The sequence below is a fragment of the Gracilinanus agilis genome, chromosome 6, assembly GCF_016433145.1.
Source record: "Gracilinanus agilis isolate LMUSP501 chromosome 6, AgileGrace, whole genome shotgun sequence".
NCBI classification, from domain to species: domain Eukaryota; kingdom Metazoa; phylum Chordata; class Mammalia; order Didelphimorphia; family Didelphidae; genus Gracilinanus; species Gracilinanus agilis.
The window spans coordinates 230,645,168-230,668,411 of NC_058135.1; the positions used below are offsets into that span (position 1 = coordinate 230,645,168).

A 23,244-nucleotide genomic window follows, 5' to 3' on the forward strand; every position below is an offset into this window, starting at 1 on the left:
TACTTTGTATTGATTCTAAGACGGAAGGTAAGGGTTTTAAAAAAAATGAATTAGTACATGACTATTATGGGGATTTGTCTTCCTTTACTATACATATCTGTTAACAAATATTTTGGTTTTCTTTTTAAATTTCTCAATACCAGGAGAGAGAAAATAATTGCTTATTAATTGAAAAAGTGAATTAAAAAATAAAAAAGGAGTTAGCAGTTGCAACTTGGCTGATTTGTCAAATGGGAAGTCTACTCTTGGGACCTCCAGAGCTATAATATGTAAGATTAAATAATAACCCATAACTCCAAGCTTTGTATTTTATAAGATTTATTAATAATCACTTAAAGTAGAAAGAAAACAAACTAAAAGAAATAGAGGTTCAAACCTAATTATCTAACAAAAAGTAAACCACGTAAGTTCTCCTGCCTGCCCAAAGCCTACTTCTGCAGCTACGATCAGGGGAAAAGAGAGAGTACACAAAACTTATGTCCTCCCTATGTTAGCATGTAACATGAGAACGAACGTGGAATAATGCTGGGAGAGAGAGTTCTGGGGTTCAGATTCTAATTACACAAATAGTAAAAGCATATTCCCTGCCACTACCAAGATCACCCCTAGAACCTTGAGAAAGTGAGTAATTGAAAAACAACCACCCCCTTAGGGAACTTCCCACATGCCAGTTTGAGTACAAGCTTGGTAAGCAAGCTAACCCAGGGTAAAAAAGAGACAGAAGACTTGGATAGGGTCAAGTGCCACGACCACACATTATACTATTATGAATACTTTGGTATATATGGGACCTTTCTTTAACTGTCTTGGGCCGTATACCTTACAACAGAAGTTCAAGTTCAAGGAGTGTAGACATTATAGTCACTTCCTTAGCATAATTCCAGATTGCATTCCAAACTGGATACAGTAGTTCTCCAGAAAATTAATTAGTGTGCCTGTCTTCCTGCAGCTTCTCCTATACTATTTTCATCTTTTACCATCTCTGCCAATTTGCTGAGTATTAAGTGAAACCCCATATTTGTTTTAATTTGTATTTATTTTATTATTAGTGAATTGAAGTAAGCTTTTATATGGTTGTTAATTCACAATTTAAAAAATACTGTACTTATCATATTAGTTTTATGATACTTTTAATAAAGCACCATATTTCAAGCAAATAGACTTCTGAGGGCTGCCTTGAGAACTTAACTACTATGTATAATATTGTTTGATTAGGAAAAAATATATTCCCATTTCCAAGCTATACATTTAAAAGTGAATTTTTGGAACCAAGTCCATGTGGAAGTTGGGTTCTAATCCATAACTTAATAAGAATTAGCTAATGCTAGGGGCAGCTGGGTAGCTCAGTGGATTGAGAGCCAGGCCTAGAGACAGGAGGTCCTAGGTTCAAATCTGGCCTCAGACACTTCCCAGCTGTATGACTCTGGGCAAGTCACTTGACCCCCATTGCCTACCCTTACCACTCTTCTGCCTTGGAACCAATACACAGTATTGATTCTAAGACAGAAGGTAAGGGTTTAAAAAAAAAAAAGAATTAGCTAATGCAAGCTTCCCCAAGCACAGGGCTTAGAATGTTCTACATGATGTGGACAAGGAATCCATGAAAACTTTTTGATATTAAGTGATATTTCCCTCTAAAATATTAAATTATGGATATGTCAAAAATATTTTTACATGTGGCAATCTTTTGCTATAAAATAACCTTGATTTTATGTATTTTCTTCTAAAATTCACCTGTAATTTCAGAAATTGGATGACTTCTTTTTTTAGTGAATTTCATGCCAGCATTGGGAGACTAAATTGGCTGTAGTTTTGTCAAAGTTTGGTCACAAGAAGTCACAAAGCAGAAGAAGGGCAGAAGGAACCTGGACCAAGAGCCTAGCTAGGCTAGCAGAATATGATTATTAGGGCTACTCACAGGTGATGGAGAATCAGAGCTGTCACTTCAGGTAGCCTCTGTAGTCACAGAAAAGACTTCTGTTCATTGAAACAGCTGCAAAACTTGCCAATAATGGCTGAAACTTCCTCTGTACACGGACAGCACCCCATTCCTATCTATAAATCAAGAAAGTTGCCCTATCCATCTGTAAGTGGAGAAGAGCAGCTAGATAGATGGCAGATGGCCTGAAAAAGATCTGGAGAATGTAATGGAAAGTCAGTGCAATATTATTCAACCATGTGGTGTAACAGCCACATATATATATATATATATATATATATATTCTATTAAGAAAGCCATTATGTTCAGGAACAGGGAGGAGATAATCTCATCCTATGCTGTCTTAGTCATAGCAGATCTAGAGTACTATATTCAGTTCTGGGTAGTATTTTAATTAGAAAATTAATAAGCTACAAATCATTCAGAAGATTATAAGTAGGATGGTGAAGGGTCTCAAGATCGTGCCATATGAGAATTGTTTGAATGAACTGGGGATGTCTAACCAGGAGAAGAGAATTTAGTGAGAATGGAAGAAGCTGCTAGTTCTTTCTATTTGAAAGGCTGTCATGTGAAAGAGTAGACTTATTCTGCTTGGCTAAATGGAAGATCTAGGAACAATGAATGGAAGTTGCAGAAAGGTAGACTTAAACTGCATATGAGAAAAACTTCTTAAGAACTAAAGTCAACCAAAAGTGAAATGTACCACTTTGGGAGGTTATGGGTTCTACCACTTTTGCATTTTCAAGCAAAGCTTGAATGATAACTTTTCAGGTATACAATGGAAAGGACAGATGTGTTGGCATAAATTAGACTAAGCCTCTAAGGTTCTTTCTAATAATGAGATTCTATAATTGTTCTCTTTCCCTGACTAGTCATCAGGTCCTATAAATTCCACTCCCATGATTCCTTCCATGTTAACAATGAATAGAGGCCTGGACCTCTATTGAGGAAAAACTGACTTCAAATCTAATCTCAGACATTTATTGGCTGTATAATGTGAGAAAAGCCACTTAATCTTTGTCTGACTCAGTTTCCTTAACATTAAAATGGGGATAATGGCAACTAACTCCTAGGGTTGTAAGGATCAAATGAGACATTTGTTAAGCACGTAGCATGGTGCCTGCTTCCTCTCTTTACCAGTACATCTATCTTTCCTCTTCATTAACAGCTACCGCACCAGTCCATGTCCCCATTACTTCTTGCCTGGATTATTGTTTAGCCCTCTAATGAGTATATCTGTCTTCGGTATCTTCCTTCTACAATCCATCCTTCACTGCCCAAATGAGCTTTCTAATGCACAAATCAAACTACATCACTTCAGAGCACAAAATTTTGCCCTGACTCTCTGGTGGGTTTAGAGCAGGCCCTGCTGCTACCCTGATAGGAAGTTGACTGCTGGCATAGGCAAGTACCCTCAGGGCTGTGAGCATAGTAAGAATTTAATTAGGTAGGAGCAGGAAAAAAAAACAAGGTTGTAAAATAGAGGAGGGGGGAAAGAATTTGTGAAATAAAGGTTGTAAAATGTAAAAGAGATATGCCTCGAGTCACAGGGATCCTGTTTTGATAATTGTCTAAGCAGCTTCCAAGGCTGATGGTTAATGCAGCATCCAGCATTTGGGGATCAAAGCAAAGAAGCAGGGTCTTTGTTTCCCTGACCTGGTGAGACTTTCACCTCATGCAGGCTGCTGTTATTGGGACATAAGTAGATTCTCGCTATTGATAAACAGAGAGAAGTACAGGGCATCATATCTGCTGACTGAAATTACTACTGGGTTCCATCTTGCATCATATATCTTTGTTCTGGGTTTGACAAGTAGATTCTAAAAACATTAAGTAATCCTATTTTGTTACATACCAATTACTTGTATTTATTGAGTCAGTCACTTACATCATGTCAATACCTGAGGGTAAATTGGTTGCCACCAGCCTCCTCCCACAGACTCCTGTGGTTTCTAGATTTAAACAGACACAACATGATTCTAATCTACCTCTCGAACTATATTTCAAATTATTCCCTTTCATATACTCTGTATTTCAGCCAAATTGGATTATTAGCTTTCCTTACTTCTATCTTGCCCTTTCCCACCTTTGCGTATTCACACAGACCATCCCCTCTGCCTTTGTTTATCTTTTTATCTGTTGAAAGTCCATCTCAAGTTTCCCTTGTTGCAAGAAGTCTTTACTCATCCCTTCTGTCTCCCAGTTAAAAGTAACTCTTTTTTCTCATGTTCCTTTTTACATCTTTTCTAATACTCTTCTTTTCCATGATCATATCATACTCACTGACGTGAGTAATGTTCATGATTGCTATAAATAGCAATGAGAAATAGGCTCATTTAGTTAAAGGGAAAAGGGGAAAAGCTCCAGATTCCATTTTCATCTCAAATGCCACCCTCTTCTAGAGGCCTTCTGGGTAGCCCTTCTCTCAGACTCTTACCATCCTTTTAAGATTTTTTTTTTACTCCTCACTGCATCACTCTGGACAAGTCATTTAACCCCAATTGCAAAGCCTTTACTGCTTTTCTGCCTTGGAACTGATACTTACCATCAATTCTGAAGCAGAAGGTAAGACATTTTTAGAAGATTATATTTGCTCTGCTTTATGTGTCTTATATTTGTACCAACTTACTTTCATGTTGTCTCCTCCATTAGAATGTAAGCTCATGAGGGCAAGAAGTGTCTTGTAATTTTGCCTTTGTGTCCTCAGGATTTAACACATCAGGCACATAGCAAGTGCTCATAAATATTTCTTGATCAATTAATTTTAAGCCTATTTCTTACTAGGATATATATCAAGTTTCGTAACAAATAGAAAATAAATCATCTTCAGTTTGTTTCTTGCACTTAAGACGCACTTAACCAAGAAGCAGTAAAGAATATTTCCAAGTTAGTTATACACTGTGATTAGAAAAACAACCACCTGCACATTCAGCATACAAATAAGGATATACACAAAGAAAACAGATCCATCTGTTTTAGCTAGAGAATCAAAGCTTAACAATGCTTTTGGAAACTTAAGAAAATTGCTAAATATTAAGCTTTAGGTTTAAAGCACTGTCCTTACAGAGATGGAAAAAGGAAAAAGGAGAAGGAAAAAAAAGGAAGAGAAATGTGGTTATTTTCTCAGCTTCTCAAAGAGATAATTCAGTTCATCCACCTTCCCACCAGAGGTATCTCTTCATAGTTTTAAGCTCCAGCCCCAGACAGGTGAGCTTCCACAAAAAGGCATACTCTTTCCTTCTGCTCACCATTGTTGTCTTCTCGTCTGCTTTTCAGATTCTCAGGAAAGGAAAATACCAGCTGTCACTACAGTTCAGCTGCTTAGTCTCTCTGGCCCTCCAGCTGCTCAGAGAAGTTTAGCTGCCATATTTTCTTTTTCTCTTGGTGCTGTCAGCCACAAATTACATGGGCTTCTTTAAGTCTCATTATGCTATTTTAAACTTCACAATAATTCCATACATCTTTTCTTTCAGTTAAGGAGAAACAGCTCTTTTACCAACTAGAATACAAATCCCAACATGCTTAGGTGTCATTCAAAATATTTTCCAGGTGAAGCTTTCAACAGTAGCCTGGACCCATAGGAATTGTTATACTCACCACTTCTAGCCTCAAACTCCAAAATCCAAGTATAAGTTCACTCTCTACCAATTTACAACTTTCCTCAGTCAAGTCAGAGCCCTATTTGTAATGACTATTTCACAATCAAACCAACAACAAACATTTTCTTCGTGCCTTAACTCTGCAGGGCACTACATTAGGTTCCTGTCATATAAAAGTAAATCAAACAGTACGCTTCTAGTGGTCTCTTTTTTTAAGGAGGGGCAAAATCTCTTCCCTTTGTGGACATTTCATACTTATTGGTACTTAAAAAATCCAACACAAATGGTTTTGAACTGTAACTTCACTGTCTTATTCTCCTCTTTCAGAGGAAAAGTCAAGGAAAGGGACATGGGGTAGATAGGGTCAGGGAACAGGTCTTCTTCCCCTTTTCTCTCCATTTGTGAAGTAACAGTGAACCTTGGACATGGCAGACCTAAAACTCCTATGGATCAAAGAGGCATATGATCAGTAACACTGAGGCTATCATGTCCCTTGCTAAATCATAGTCCTACTGCATCTCAGGTTGTCAAATAGACTATACATGGCATTGGAGGGTAGGGTGTGAGGATTTTTTAAAAACTATTTCTATGTTCCCAATAATCTATAGTATCCTTTTTTTTTGTCATGAAGTATTACTAAGACTAACAGTGGTATGAAAATTCCTAAAGATTCATGAAGGATGCTGTCTACCTCCAGACAGAAAACTGCTGGACTCAGCAGATTGAAACATACTTTTTATCTTGCTTTTTTTTTCTCAATATGGCTAATATGAGAAAGTGTTTTGCTTGACTTCATATACATAATGGGTATTATACTTGATGCCTTCTCAATGGGAAGGGCCAGGCATGGAGTATGGGAGAGAACTGGAACTCAATTAAGTTCCCAAGAACATCTGGCTGAAATGAAAACTATGTCATAATATGTATAATATAAAATAATGTGTACTTAAAGGCTATAAGATGCCCTCAGTCTGAACCACTCCTGGTGGTATAACTGTCTTTACCAAAAACAAACTAGCCTATGACTTAGTGGATAAGTCCTATAGATTTGCCTGAGTCAGATAGATATTTAATAAATTGCTCCATATTACATAAAGAGTAAATATGAGAGAATCTGACAATAAATCTTCCTTTCTCTAAGGTAAACACTGTTTCCACCACAGACTGACTTTCTCAACCTCAGTTCCACTAACAGGTCCCCCATGCCAGGTTACTGCTTCTCCCTTAGGGTTTTAGGTATACCCCTGAGGGACTATGGGATATCTTCAAATATTATTGCTTGAAGACTTCTTTCCAGTCAGTTCCCCCCAGTATTGTCACCAGTGATCAGTGTCCTAATATCATTAATCCCACTGATATTTCTTCAACATCGCTGGTAAATTCTGTTGTTGTTCAGTTGTTTTCAGTCATTTCCAACTCTTCATGACCCTGTTTAGGGTTTTCTTTTCAGAGATACTAGAGTGATTTGCCATTTCCTTCTCCAGATCATTTTAAAGAGGAGAAAATTGAAGTAAACAGGATTAAATGACTTGCCCAATGTCACACAGCTATTGTGTCTGAGGCTGGATTTCATAAGAGGCATAAATTTAAAAGTAGGTGTGTAAGCAGACTAGGAAAAGCCTTAGCTGGAGGTCATAGACATTCTGAATGGAATGCAGGGGAAGGAGGAAGTGGTTTGTGCCTGAGAAGGACTCCATGGTGGTTGACACAATCTGCTGCTGACCCTGGGAGATCTCAGAGCTAGGAGAGTTGTATCCAGATTCCCTGGGATCCTGAGAGTGGTGAAGGCTTACAGCAGAGGACATCAGACCTGCAGAGCAGCACCGAGTAGGAAAGTGGTTTGTGATCTGGTGGACAGCATTGCGAACTTTCTCTCCTTACCTGGATACCTTGGATCACCTGTTCTGGTGGAGTTGACTCCTGGCATCCTGAAACCATCCCTGGATTAGCCATGAGATCCCAAGTAAAGCCACCCTCAGGTCCTCAGCTAAGCTGACCAAACCTGGTTGGAACCAGGTTGGGAGGAACTTTTCCCCTGTGACTCCAGGACAGCTTTCTTTGGTCCCAATCTTGCTTAGATCATAGGAGAGTGTAGTCAAGTCCTTCCCCTGCCCCTGTGCTTTGCCCTTAGCTTTTAAGTGTAGTAAACCCTATTCCATCCTTAATCTTAGTTTGTCCTTGATTAAATGTGTTGCCTTAACTTATAAACTCCTGCCTTTATTTTGCTGATTACCACACACCTAGTCTTGGTGCTTCAGAGTGGCAGTTGGACCTAACAGCCAATTCAGTAACAGACACCCCTTTGCTGGTAAACTTTAGTCTCCCTACTTGTTGGGCCCCTTCCTGTCATTTCTGTCTCCCCCTCACCCACCTGTTTACTGTTTAAGGCACCTTTCCCTGGTTTCTCCTTTAACAATTTGAACTCAGGAAAGATGAGTCTTCCTGACTCCAGGCCCAGCACTCTATCTGCTGTGCTACCTAATTGCCCTGGTAACTAATGGCTAGTAACTAATGACTTTTAATAAAGAGATATTTACTGCAAAAAATATAGCAAGAGCCAAAGTTCAATAACCTCCAAAACTGAGAGATCCTTTCTTCTCTGCACATTCACTTGGTCCCTTGGGAGAGTAGACTTAACCTTAAAGTAATAATTACAAAACATTTGAATAATTGAGTTCACTTCCAGGCACAACAGAACCAAAAGATGAGTGGCTCCTTTGCTTGCAGGACACAGTGTCTCCACTGCTGGTCTGAGTTCAGTAGGTTGCTCCTTAGGGCACACCCTTTTCCTAACCTCCTTTTTTTACCTACACACCTGGCTAAGTGAGAGCTCTATCCCCTCTTCCAAGCAAGAGGCTCACAGCAGTTCTTACCATGCTTGCCACCAAGGTAGAGGGCAGTTGTGCTCTCAGATTGGAGTTTTTGGTATGCATATTCATTTCTGACATAGAAGCCAATTAGAAGACTTCTCTTCAGTTAAGTAAGTGGAGAAAACCAGTCACATGATATTGGGCCAACACTATAATGCATTTCCAGAGTCAGGTTCACCAAGACTCCTTCATGCATTAGCAGTAGGTAGAACAAAAGGTTCATGTTCTTAAGACTGAGGTCTCCCATGCTGAGAAGTCCCCTGTTCACTTATATAGTAATAAAAGTATATCTTCTCAGTTAAACAGCTAACTACACAAATACAAGCTTAGAAAAACCTGGCTTGACAGTAGCACAAATTAAAAATCACAGCCTAAGAAATCCAGCTGCATTAATAAAAGTGAGATCCAGAATGAGGACCTAGGTGAGCATCAGTTCTGCTTAACATTGTAATGGAGAATTATGGTTTGAATCTTTCTTTCTACTATGCCAGTCAAATTATATTTGTAAAACGTTCAGTTGTAAAGATCACATTTTAAGGCAAACAGTGATAAAAAAATAGAGTGGATCCACACAAAGGGTAACTAGAATGCTGAGTAGACTTGAAATTTTGTGTTTAGTTTACGATTAAAGAATAGTTGAATGTTCAACCTGGAAAAGACAACACTTGAGGGAACTTGTTAGATTTTTTTCACCAAATATTCAAAGGGCCATCTTTTCTATGGGAGAATTTAATTTACTTTATATAGTTCCATGGGGGAAAACTAGTGTCAAAGGACAGAAAATATAAGAAACCACCCACTCCACCACTCAATCAATGTCTCCCTTAAATTTTGAGCTCAAGATAAGTGGAGTTGTAGGATATAGATTCTTGGAGGTTATCTATTGCCAGGCTAGTCACCCCCAGATTTCAGTCACAAAGATAATTCCTTGTCTTCCACCCCTTTCTACTCCCACTCCATGCCTCTTGGCAGCAAAAGCATATAAACAAAGTAATTTCCTCCTTCTCCATATCTGCTGTGTGGTCACTGGGTGAAAGTTCACAAGACCATTGAGAACCAGCACACAATTCTAGCCTATCAAATCTCTGTGATAATGGCCCAAAGAAAAAGGTTGAGGTCTTACTCAAGTTACATAATATGTAAAGCTATCTGGAAATGTAATGAATTGCTTGATGAAGTAGAGCTTCATGACTAGAAGTCCAAATTGAGTTCTGAGCAACTATGGAACTATAAGATTTCATTAACCACAGTGACTTCCAAATATTTCTTTTTTCTTCTGGGTGTTAAATAAACCTTCATCCCAATACATATTCCTAAAACCAATGACCAAGCCTCTTGCTTTAATAAGCACATTAAGGCTGCCTCCTTCCTCCCCTCAAATTTTCTCAGTATCATTGTTCACAGTCCACTTTTTCCTTCAGGACAGAGGAGATAGAATTTTTAAAGGTAACCACTTTACTTGACTCATGTGTCCCATTCCTTCATGCTTCCAAAATCTTTTGCAGAAATCATTATCTGTGTGTGTGTGTGTGTCTCTGTCTCACACACACACATTTTCTTCTCCAATGACTAGTACCCAGATTTTACTAGTACCAAAAAAAAAAAAGTGTTACATTGAACACTCTAAACTATCCGGCATCTCCTTTCTCTCTTTTTCTCCTTGAAAAAAAATTGTCCACACCCAATTTTTCCATTTGGAATTGGTCTTCCATCCCAGATCAGTGGATTTGGAACCAAAGAATCTCAATTAAAATCCTAGCTCTCCTGTCTTTTCTGCCTCAGTAATCTTGAATAAACCATTTACTCTCTCTGGTTCTCTTTCCTCAACTAAAAATGAGGGATTTGAACTAGGCAACTTTTCAGCTCTCAGTCTGTGATTTTTTGAGAAACTCAACTGAAACTACTCTCTTAGAAATCACAAATAACCTCCCTAACTGCCAAATCCAATGGCCTTCTTTCAGCCCTGATCCACCTTGACTCTCTTTGGTTTTTTGAAAGCATTGACAAATCCCTTCTACCATTTTTTCACATGTGAAGCATATTCTTGGGATTTTGTCATGTGTTTTCATTCTCTTCCTAATTATTTCATGTGGATTCCATTCAGGGTCACTCTTTGGTCCTCTTCTCTTCTTTTTCACCTTTGACAACACCATTTTTTCCTTCCATTACTTCAACTACCACCATACAGGCACCTCCCAAATCTACAGGTCTTGTCCTGATCTCTTTTTTCATCTACCTAAACATTATATAATAATAAGAGCACTTGAATCAGCAATCATGAGACAGGTTAGAATTGGGTCTCTTGAATTTACTTAGGTATATGGCAATTGGCCAGTCATTTAATTTTCCTAAACCTGATTCCTCATCTGTAAACTAGTGATAATAACACTTGAACCATCTGTCTTACAGAGTTATGAGGAAACTGGAAAATCTCAAAATGCTTTATAAATGTGAAATTCTATTATAACAGAGCATTTGTACCTAAATATCCCATAGGCATCTCATCACATCCTTAACTAGGCTCATTGTCTTTCTACATCAATCTGCCCTTCCTTCTGAATTCACTCTATCTCTCTTTATAGCCACCAATAATCTGGTATCCCATGTCTATAACCTTGAAATTATTTTTTACTTTAGCCTCTCCTTAGGTCTTCTAACCAATCAGTTACCAAGGTCTTATGAGAAGAGACTAGAAGTTGAAATTCTACCTGAGTTTTCATCAACAACAGCTGAGAGCAGCTTCTGTTTGCATAGGTTTTGGCAGGAATCTAATAATTTAGGATCAAAGGCAGCTGAGCAAGCTAGCATCCTGTTGTGAGAAAAGGTGGGAAGCCCCCTATAAATAAAACTAAACCTTGCTGAGGAGCCCCCAGCAGGGCAAATAAGCATTGTAATGTGGCAGTTTGCCACAAGAATTACTGTCACAAACTTTCCTACTTAACCATAAGGGAGTGGGCATGATGTTTAGTATCATCAGCCCACCAATAAGAGATGTATGTAAGGATTCTGCCTAATCAGTCATCCTTGACAATACCAATATTCCAAAAAAGGACTGAAGCACAAGTTATGCTTGTTTTATGAGAGCAGATATAGGAACAATAGGTAAAAGATACAGCAATACATTTTAGCTTAAATAATTATAATTGTCCATAGGGATAGGCTGCCTCCCAAGGTAGTAAGTTCTATTTTACTGGAAGACTTCAACAGAAGATTAGGTTGGTGAATGGGGAACATTATTGCTGTCTTCAAGTATTTGGAAGACTGCCATGAGGACAAGAGATTAGCTTGGTTCCATATAGCTCCAAGAGTCAGAACCAAAAACAATAAGTAGAAGTCAGAAAAGAAGAAAATCTAGGCTAGATGCATGAGGAAACTTCCTAACAGTCATGGCTATCCCCAAATGGAAGAAATAGTGGGTTACCCTTCCCAGGAGGTCTTCAAGTAAAGGCTGGAGGGACCACCTATATAGCATATTTAATCTAGATTTGGGCAGGACTAGATATCTGCAGATGTTCCTTTAAAGACCCAAAAAGTGATGATTTTATGTTGTTGAAGATATTCCTTTTCTGAAATAAGACTGAAAGATTTTTGAGATCCTTTCCAACTGTAAGATTCCATGGTTTTTTGAAATAGCCATTATTTGATGAGTTTGGACCAAAGTAGATAATTAGCAACAAATAGAAGTTTCAATAGTATTCCATGAAGTCTGAATTGGCTACTCATAGCTAACTTCATTGCCCCAGCTCATCAGTTCTCATGAAAAAATGTCTTTCGCGATGTCTTTTGTTCTTTCATTTTATTTAGTTAATTAATTTAGAATATTTTTCCATGGTTACATGATTCATGTCCTTTCTCTTCCCTCTTCCCACCTCCCTCCCATAGCCAGCATGCAATTCCACTTCACCACAAGTCTTGAAAGTCAATCACATCAGAACTGTGACTAGATAAATCAGGAGAGCTGGATTCAAACTCTGGATCTATTGTGAATTTACTATGACCTTGGACAATCAGTGAAGTTTATTTAGTTAACCTCATTGCTTTTGTCTGTGAAATTACCATCTCCAAGATCCTTTCCAGCTCTTGCATTTAGCATCTATTTAAGAACTGACATGAGCCCAGGCACTAGATGAATAGGATCTTGCCTCTCTAGGGAAGAACAAAGGCAGGTTGTGGATCGAAACTCCCTTGGAGAAAGAATCTTCTAAATTTAAAAAATGGAACCAATTCCTCAACCAAAGGCTGCAGAAGAATTCCCTGTGACCAGAGCTTCAGAATTCGGGTGTTAAATATGTGTTTAGAGACTTTGCAATACTTGCTGACACAGCTCCAGCAGCAGGAATAAAAAGCAGAAAGATATTTCCTTTGGATACAATTATTGTCTCTGCTTCATTTGTTTTTCAGCAGGTAATTAAGCAAGAGCAAAAGACAATGATGTCCCCAGGACCCTCAAAGGACAAGCAATATGATCAAGCCTTTGGCATTTACTAAAAATGCTTGGGTATGGAAAAATATTCCTAATGTCGAGAGCATTTATGACTTTGTGGTATGCTTCCTTGCAGCTTCACAGACTCCTCCTGTTTCCAAAGAGAGCACTTTATCTTTGTCCAAGCAGAGTGTCTATTCAGTCACAAGAAAAACTTTTAGCTACCACATGACTATCCATCCTCAGCCCCTGCTAGAGCCATCTAGGGCAGAGAAATGGGATTTTTTTTCTTCCAGCAAACTCAGTGTTTTGCTGTCCCTTTGCACCTCTAGTAATTGCCAACCAACTAATCAGTCAGAGTATGGATGAGTGAACTGCAGCTGAGTGCCTAGCCCTCCTCTAAACACTTGGGAGATGTATGCAGGAAAAGTATCAGGAAGAAATGTTGGGACATAACATGTAATTTCTAAACTACATGTACAATGAGATGGTTAAAACTGCTATTGGGGGCAGAACCAAAATTGATTTCATTGATAACAAGGAAGACCTCACTGAGGAACTGTGAGATTGAAACACCCTCTACAAGTGCAGGTCAGTGTCTTCTCCAACTCGCCCTTAGAAAGTACTTACTAAATTCCATAAAATCTACATTCTATGTAACACAGTTGAGTTCTCTATGCTCAAAGAGACTACAATCCTCTAGGGAGAAAAGACTGATATTCATGAAACAAATTAGAGGGCAATGAAGCATTAAGCACCAAGTTGGAAAGCAATAGATGCAGAGGCAATGAACAAGTCTTGCCTTGCTGACAAATTCATTTCTCAAAAGGTAGGGGAAGCAAAGAAGGGAATGCAATTTGGCAACTAAGTGAACAACAAGGAAGAACTGGTGGGTGAGACAGCAAAAACTTTGACAAGAAATAATAATGTCTGCACACTATGGTGTAGATCAGACAAGGTAGGGAAAGTTGGGAACAGGCAGATGTGGGCCACAAGCTTTAGGAAATCAACTTTCCAAATCTCAGGGGTATGATCAGCAACCTATATTTTAGGAGACTCCAAAGAAAAGGAACTCTGTCAGTGCAGTCATGAAGAATCTCAATGAAGAAGAAGGGAGGGGGGAGCACATCTGAAAAATAATGAAGGGGAGAGGGAATCCTTTGATTTTTATGTAGACATTACAACTTCAGTAAATGAAGTGCTTACTACATAAGAAAGTGATTGTGACATTCAAGAAAATGAAGCTGAAAAGAATATGGAGGTCCAGCAAAATGAAGAGAGAGGAAATCCATGCTAAAAGTGGCTCAATTATAAACGTACTCAGAGATCACTTTTCAAACATTTAAAGAGAGCAATATTGCAATATTCCAAAAGAAGAAAAGATCATGGATGGTACAATTGCAAAAGAAAATTACCAAGATGAAAATGATTACTGATCCACAGAACTATATTATCATCTTTTTCACATCTCTGTGATAATGGTCTATTCTCTTATTAAAAGTATGCTCAATGAAAATATTAGAAGAAAATAAGTAGACTTAAGCAAACAATCTTCTATTACCAGCCATATCTTCAGATTCACACATTTTCCTGAGAAGCATAAGGAATATAAGAAGGTGCTATGTTGAAAAGTAGCCTGGACCGGTGGATGAAGAAGTAGGCTGGAAATAAGAAAGACCTGGCTTCAAATTCTGCCTTAGACATTAGTTGTGTGACTCAGTTTTTTCATCCATCTAATGGGAGGTTTAACAGTACCTACCTCATAGTGTTGTTATAAGAATCAAATGAAATATTCTACATAAAGTGCTTTGTAAACCTTAAAGTGCTATACATGTATGAGCTATATTTTTTATTCAAAAAAACCATTTGACTCAGAAGAAAATTAAGCCTTAATAATTCTTCAACAAAGTATATTCCAGATGTTTGTTAAGAGCATAAAATATTCTTTATACTTGAGTGTGGATATGGTCATAGGCTAGCCACTGTATGGGGAATTTTTTGGTCACACCAACCCACAAAACAAAGAAGAATGCAAAATGACCTAAAGTCCTTCTGCTTCTCCAATTCTTAAAGCAAAAGCAAAACCAGAAATAATTCTATTCAGAGACCCTCTGATCACACACATCAGGCAAGTCATAAGTCATGCTCACCAAAGGTACTGAAGAAAGATTTCCTATAGATAGTAAGGTCCTATTTTGAGCTGTTTTGTGATATGATGGTTACTTGAAGCCTCCTGGAAAAGAGCTGTTACTACTCAGAAGCATCTGACCCTCCACACAGAAAAGACCAAGTGAATTAAGAATATCTACTTCCCAGACTGTGACATTGCAGGAAGCCACCAAAGCCTGTGATGTTTAGCACAGCTCGTCACCAGCTCTGGAACCCGCAAAGAAGGTATCAGAAGGAAGGAAATTCTCACTCAGTTTCCCCTCTTTTCTCACTAGCATTCACTTTTTATTGAAACTATTGCAATCAGTATCCTTATTCAGCCCCAGGGAAACACAGAAAAACAATATAGGTTCATGGCAAGAACAACCACAGTCACAGACTATACACTATCCCAAAATAAACCCCTAAACAAACCCCCATAATACAGAAACTTCCCCTAGAAGTCACTTCACAACAAACTAGCATATAGTGAGTTAATGTTAAGAATTTTAAATCTCTAACTCAGATTCCCATACACAGGGGCCTGCAAGAACAGGCCAGAACAGTCTCCAAGTTTCCCCGCTTCCAGATCTGATTTGGTATAGTAATTTAATATAAAAGAACAATGAATGAAATATGAAGAAATTGTCTCCCCTGAAAAGGCTTGTATATTCTCACCACTGTAGCCCAAGAGATACGTCAAACACACCTAACACATTGTCTCCAAAGATAAGATGTATGGTGGGAATGGAATTCATGCCATCATTAATGTAATCTTGAGAAAAATGATATAAAAATTAAAATCAGCAGATGGCACTTCAGATCAGCCACTGCAAACCTACTGGGTCTCTGGTTCATTTTCATTTCGTTTCGGCTCACCATCCCACCTCCAGAGACCCCCCGAGCGAAGAGCAGGCTCTTCAAATGACATGAAATTGCTTGGACAATCTGCAGGTCTTGTCCATCAATATGCATATCTGGAGCAGAAAATGCACATGGACCATGATATGGGCCCATAAGTAAATGGAGTGAGGTCTAGACTACCTTTAGAAAATTACTCTTCTGCTTTCAAATGCCTAATGACCACAAGCTTCTCCAAGAAACAAAGGAACAGCTCGTTAACATCAATATTCTTTCAGCATTATATGGCTGTGAGACATCAAACAAAGTGGTCTCTGAAGGACTGAAAATGAATATCAAACAGAGGGCAATGGAAAGAGGGTATAGTAGGGGTGAGCAGACTGTAACATAAAACTAATGTGGAACTTCAAAGAAGAAAAGTAAAAGGTTACATCAGGGAAATAGATAACAGTAACATGAGACAAGCTGGTCATGATGTGATAACAAAAGATGACAGACAGAAGTCCTGGCACTCCATGGTGCCCTTGAACTATCAGGAGAAAGTAAGAAAGGCCTCCAACATGTTGGATGAACATCTCTGTGTCCAATTTATAGAAGGACATTGGCTAAAATGGCCCAAGATAGGCAAACATAGATAGATTATTACAATGGCAGCCCTCAGAGAAAACATCCACACTGATGAGATCACAAATTCATTTGAATATTCCAGCATGACCTAAGCACTATATCAAACAGTGGAAATACAAATACAAAGATGAAAGTTGCTGTTTTCAAGGAGTTTCCATTCTGCTACAGGGATACAATTATGTTTTCAGACTAGTAAATTCAAGTTATCAGTAAAATAAATCCACAGTCTCTAACTACTCTACTACTTATCCAGAGCATCACCATCTTCCAGCCAGCCAAGCTCCCAAACTTAGCTTCATTCATAACTCCTTGCTCAATACATATCCAATCCATTACCAACTCTTGTTGCTTCTACCTCCTCAATCTCTCTCCTTTCTCTACATAGTCACCATCCCACTACAGGCCCTCATCACCTCTTACCTAGAATAGTGCAATAGCCATTTGATTGATGTCCCTGCCTAAAGTCTCAAACCATTCCAATACATTATCTGCTCAGCTACCAAAGTGATTCTCCTAAAGTGTTAGTATGTTGATGCATGATATATATATGTATGAACATCACACACACACACTCGAAGTCCAGTGGCACTCCATCACCTTTAGGATCAAATATAACGTCTTCCGTTTGGAACTTAAAGCTCTTTATAACCTGGCCCCTTCCTGCATTTCCAGTAAATTTTTCTTTTTCAATGAACAAGCATTTTTTTCTCCTTTCTAAATTACTTCCCCCAAAAGAAATAGAGAGAGAGGGATGGAGAGGGAAGGAGGGTGGGAAGGACAGAAGGAAAAAGAGAAGAAGGGAGGGAAGGACAAAGAGAGGGAGGAAAAGAGGGAAGGATGGAGGGAGGAAAAAGGGAAGGATGGAGGGAGGAAGGAAGGAAGGTAGGAATGATGTTAGGAAGGAAGGAGAGAAGGAAGGAAAGGAAAGAGAGGGAGGTAGGGAGGGAGAGAGGGAGGAAATACAGTATATTTGTATTATACAAGTATAATCAAACAGACCCTGTCCTCCAGGAGCTTACAATTTAAAGAGGAGAAAGGCAATACATAAGAGGAAACTGGAAAATGGCAGAGGGGGGGATATCAGGGATTAGAGGCCATCTTGTTCCTATGGAGTGGAAACAAAGCAGAGTTGCAGATGGAGATTAGAGTGAAATGGAAGTCCAAGTTCTAGTCTTCATAAAGGAAGGCTTTAGGAAGAATTTAGTGCTTAATTCTCCAGCCCTCCAAACAAAGCAGGGAAAAGGCTGAAGGAAGTGGTATCCAAGATTTGAGTTTGCAGCAAGTGATCAGCTTGGGGCAACTAGGTGGTTCAGTGAATTGATAGCCAGGCTTAGAGATGGAAGGTTCAGGGTTCAAATGTGTACTCAAACACTTCCTAGTTTTGTGTCCCTGGGAAAGTCACTTAACCCTATTTTCTCAGCCCTTCCTACTCTATTACCTTAGAACCAACACATAGTAACAATTCTAAGACAGAAGAGAAGAGAACAGCATCTTGTACTGGAGCTAAAATTAGGCAGGAAAGTGGAGGAACCTGCACTGGCCCCAGTAGATTATATAGCATTTTAGATGTCTTCTGTTCCCCCTGACATGTTTCAAGGCATGATACAAGAACCTATACATAGTAAATGGTGATGGAGGAAAACTAGAGCTTAAATCTTTGCTTTCTAATTCAGAACAGTGCCGAAGTCACCCCATATCAGCTAGATTTTTAATTAATAAATCATTGTGGTGATTTGGAAGCTGAAGCTTCCTCTCAATGTTAAAAGTAGAAGTCTTGCATTTAAAATACTGTCTCTGATTCATGCTTCCAATTCAATCACTCAGATTGGTCATCTCACATAATTAGGTGTGACAATAGATAAAGCACTGGGTGGGGAGTTGGGAAGACTCTACATCCTGAGTTCAAATCCAACCTCAGATGTTTGCTAGCTGTGTGACCTATCTGCCTCAGTTTTCTCATCTGGTAAAATGAGCTGGAGAGGGAAATGACAAACCACTCTAGTATCTTTGCCAAGAAAATTATTAAAAGAGGTCATGAGGAATTGGACACAACTGAAAAATGACTGAACAACAACAACAATGATATTTCAATGGCAGTTGATATCTGAACCTATCTAGAGTATATTGTTTCTTCTCCAGCACCTCTTCAAACACAAAAAAGAGCTGTAAGAATTCTGGACAATTTCATTTGCCATTTGAGTTTACTTTTATGATACATTTTTAGCTTTTGGCAGATGAGATGGAGGAATTTAAAGTGGGGGCTAAGCATGTGGCAGCCATGTGATGGCTATCAGTAGAAGCTCTTTACCCATCATGACACCTATGGAGCAGATTTATAGCAATATCAACTAAACCTTTTGCCACTAACCCAGAATATCCTCAGACAAACTATGCCTTGCCCCCAAAGCCAACTCTTAGTTGTTGGAGTTATACAGTACCCAGATATTAATGCTAATTAGCTGCTCATAATATAGAGTTTTTACAAAAAAAAAATTTTTAAGGACATGAATTAACATATCCATGCATAAATGATATAACAAGCATGTTCAAAAGGATGTAAATTCCTGAATTTTTGTTGCAGATTTTTAAAAATTGGCATATCTCTAATCTCATTTGGCCCATCCATTCTCATCCCACAATTGTTTAAGCATCTGAATGTGCAAGGTGCTGTTTGAGTACAGGGACATTGACAAAATGAGAATCATTTCATCAGTTCTTGCATTTCTGTCAAAGCACAAAGGGCTTGTAGGTGGTGCCCTTGTGTTCTTTATGATTAGGCTGCTTGCTGGTGGAACTTTTCCCCTGGAAATACACTTCCCTTTTTCATCTGGATTCATTTAATGGTTTGTGGCTCCAGCCAATGCAACAGCCCTCATTCAATTGAAAGGCTGGGTCTCTGAAAGAATTAAAATACATTCAAGGGTGCCATCTCCTGGCCAAAGAATAGAGTAACCAGCCTCACTCGAAATGGCTCGATACATTTAATTCCCCCCATACATCTACTTTAAACATAAAAATGAACTGCTCCAAGGCAATTAAAAGAGCCCAATTTGCCTTTTTGAAAATCCATTTCTTTTTGAAGCAAAATTTCACAGCTGTCTTAGCATCTCATTTTCGTTGCAACAGGAAGCATCTGCTGATGATGCAATTATGTGGTCTGTGGCCTCCCCCAGAGAGGTTTCTCCTAGGAGTGCTGCCTCCTATGATGAGGGGTAGAGGGTGGACCATAACTGGAAAGTGTAAGTGAGGAAACATGGCTGGCTTCCAGGCAGCCAAGACGGGCAGAAACCCAGGGAAACTATGCTATAAAACGGCTAGGTCATTTTCCAATTAACTTCCCAAACCATAGGGAGTGCCCCTGGTATATTCCCAGACCTGTTTGAAATTCTGGACTGGCCACGATGACCTGAGGAAAGGAAATCCAGGCCCAAGATCAATCATAATTATTATCTTCTTTTATTCACACCACAACCCTGGGAGATGCTAACATTATCCCCATTTTATAGATGAAGAAAATGACTTTATACTCCATCCACTGTACCTACTCTGCTGCCTAGCAATGGAGAAAAAGGAAAGAGGAAGATAGAGTCAATCACTGTGGTGAGAATAATAATTCCAACATATTTACGAAGTACCTAATGTATGCAGAGTATACATTTCAGACACTGGGGAGAGAAGAAGGTTCAAATAAGATGCCGGGCCTGATCTTAAGGAGTTTATAGCTTCATAGAAGTTTAAGATATCAATACAGCTATAATAATATATAGCTATAATTCATAGTAAGTGCATTAGAGAAGTAAAAAAGCAAAGGGCTATGAGGGGTCTGAGAGGATTAAGAACATGAACAACTTGTTTGGAAAGGGGTAGAAGGAAACTGGCATTTGTGTTGGACTTTGAATTCAGCCAGTGGACATAAGGATAGAAATCATTCCAAGGATAGGCAATGGCCTGAACAAAATCAGAGATGTAAAATCATAGAGTAACGTTGGGGAAGAGAGGACAGAGTTCAGGAGAGGGCCAGGAAGAGCAATTGGAATAGAGTATAGAGTGCCTGGAATGGAACCAAATGAGATAGACTGAGGAATCCCTTCACTTTCTCAAGAAGTTCCAATCATTTTCACTTCACTAATCACTTTTTTTGGCTCAGAATCAGATCCAAATTATCCATTTCCCTAATCCCCATGCTTACTGGACAAAATGAAATTATGAATGCATTGAACATAGAGATTGTGGTTCCAACCCCACAACTCTTCATAGGCATTCAGGGATAGAACTGGCTCACTCACCCCATTTATATTGATGCTGGAAGGCTGAGGTGGTTCCCCAAAAAGGTGGCCACGTGGCTACAATTCACTCTCCGAATCCTAGAAGCAGCCAGGGAATGGGGAGGAGCAAGCCTATACCCATGTCTTTATCTCCTAAGCCCTCACAAATGTGCATACCATTTACACAAATCAGCCAGAATGACACCATTAACTCTTAAACGTGACATATTTTCTAAACAAGAAAACAAAGCAAGAATAATTAAAGCATAGACATTCACTTGTAAACCCAAATCACATCATCCCACCAATGCCCATGGTATCAATAAGGATGTGAGGATGGAGAACAGACATCAGTAGGAAAAAACGCATGTGCTGGGCAAGAGGGATCAAAATCATGGTACTGGAATGCAGGTCTCATGTCTATGCCCCTTTAAGGAGCAATATGAACCATATGTCATCTACTGCTCTTCTAAGCCTCTCTGCTGTCCTGCTGGTCAAAGCCAAATCCCTGTTACAATCAAAATAGATCCCAAAGCAGTTTTTATGAATTCTACCAACAACAAACTCAAAAATCTTAAAGTCTTATAAGATAATATACCAAAAAATAACATACAGCAGCCATCTCTACAGTCAGTCAGCATTCTGTCTCAGAAAGGAACTACTTTATCTCAGGTCCTCAGGTTTGTCTGTTTCTCCCTAAGTTGATTTTCTCTGTATTCTCATCCTTCTCCCTTTAATAAATAAGAAGTTTACATAATAAAGGGGCAGTACTTTACCCAAACAAATCCAAGCAAGAATTTATCTGAAGCTCAATTTTTAGCAAAAAGAAACCTCCCCCAGATTTCTGGTAGTTGAATCCAATCATATTTTTAAGTCAGTTTTGTGATCTGCTTTATTATCTGCTTTCACAGTTGTGTTTTGTTAAGTTCAGAGGAGTGTATGAGTCAATTAATCAATAAGAACTTATTAAGTCCTTACTATGTTCCATGTTCCAAGCACTGTGCTAGGCAAAGGAGAAAAATGAAACAGTCCTTATCCTCAAGGAAATGACATTGTAACGAGAGAGAAAGCAACCCAATAGTTCTCTTCTTATTCACCTCCTTTCAAGGGTGGGGTAGATGTTGGAGTAGGGGTTAGGAGGGCAAATAAAGATCAAGCAAGGTGCCAGGGCAGCACAGAGTGGCCAGTGGTGATGGTAGCTGTGTCCAAGACTGGACTGGTGGACAGTGTGACACAGTACACTATGCACACAATATACAGTAGCCTGATAGAAGATGAAAATCAAATAATGAAATTTTATTAAATGCCTACTATGTGCTGGATAGTGTGTTAGGCTCTGAAGATCCAAAAGAAAAGAATGTGTAGTACACCTTCTAGGATCACTTCCCCAATTTGTACGTGCAATGCAAAATGAAATTACGACCATTCTTAAGGTTCTAAGGGTTACACTTAAGTTCCTTCTAGTATTGTTGCTCCTTACTTCCCATCAAGAATCAACCAGGAGACAATTGATTTTGAGCAAAGGCATTTATTTAGAGATTGTGGTAAGAAAAAAATGTATGGTCCCCTAGCTGTGTGACCCTGGGCATGTCACATGATCCCAATTGCCTAGCCCTTACTGTTCTTCTGCCTTGCAAATGATAATATCAATTCTAAGATAAAAGGTAAGGTTTAAAAAAAAGGAACACATAATTCAAATCATTCTCTCCAAGCCCAAGGATGTCCTCTTCCACAATATATACACAATGTCCATGGGAAGAGTGAGTTCAACTTAAAATAGCAAGGTACCTATATGAAGACCATATGTGGCAAAGTGGTCCTAGCTTGGAAGTGCTTTCTCCTTGGTAGAATCCTCATGAAGCTCCTTTGATTATACTTTTTCCTGAGTTAACTAGTCATGTGGAGTCCTTGGATATGTGCCTTTGAGTTCAATAATGTTACCCTTCTCCACTATGAAAGGTCATATTCCCTGAAGTTTCTGACATCTTCAACTGACTTTCTTTCTATATCCATCAGTCCTTGATCTGTCCATTCATTCCTGACAAGCAGAACAAGTGCTAGCCACTATTACTCTGATACACAATGATTATACAACCAGTCACACGTGTCTAGACCTTACCAACTTCACAAGATTGAAACCTGAATATTCCATTTGGGGATAGCTAAGATGAGATTTATCTAAGATCAAGAAAGAAATAATACAAAAAAGACAGAGGCAGCCATAACATGACAGCTGAATGAAAGACAAGGAAGACACACTTTCCCCATTTGCCTTTCCAAAAACAGCTTATGTAGTCCTCAAGCTTCAGTCAAAAAGAGGAGTGGGGTTCCCCTTTGGCATAATCACTAAGTTACCATTCCATAGTCAATTAGAGCACTTTCCATCATCACACAGTATAAATGACCTTCAGTCACAAATGACCATATAGGCTTCGAATATTGTAAATGGTGAACTAGAACCAGGCAAGGAACACCTGTACATATTCTGCATAAACCTATCAGGAAGGATAAA

The 23,244-nt window shown here is 38.8% G+C and overlaps 1 protein-coding gene across 1 annotated transcript in view; it reads right to left on the reverse strand.

Moving 5' to 3' along the window:
- The window catches only part of OVCH2 (ovochymase 2), a 163,984-nt gene that overhangs the window by 4,134 nt on the left and 136,606 nt on the right, over positions 1–23,244 (reverse strand). The window contains exon 24 of the mRNA XM_044681804.1: positions 15,822–15,956. Within this exon, the coding sequence (XP_044537739.1) occupies positions 15,822–15,956 (135 nt within the window). The remainder of the gene's footprint in view (positions 1–15,821; positions 15,957–23,244) is intronic.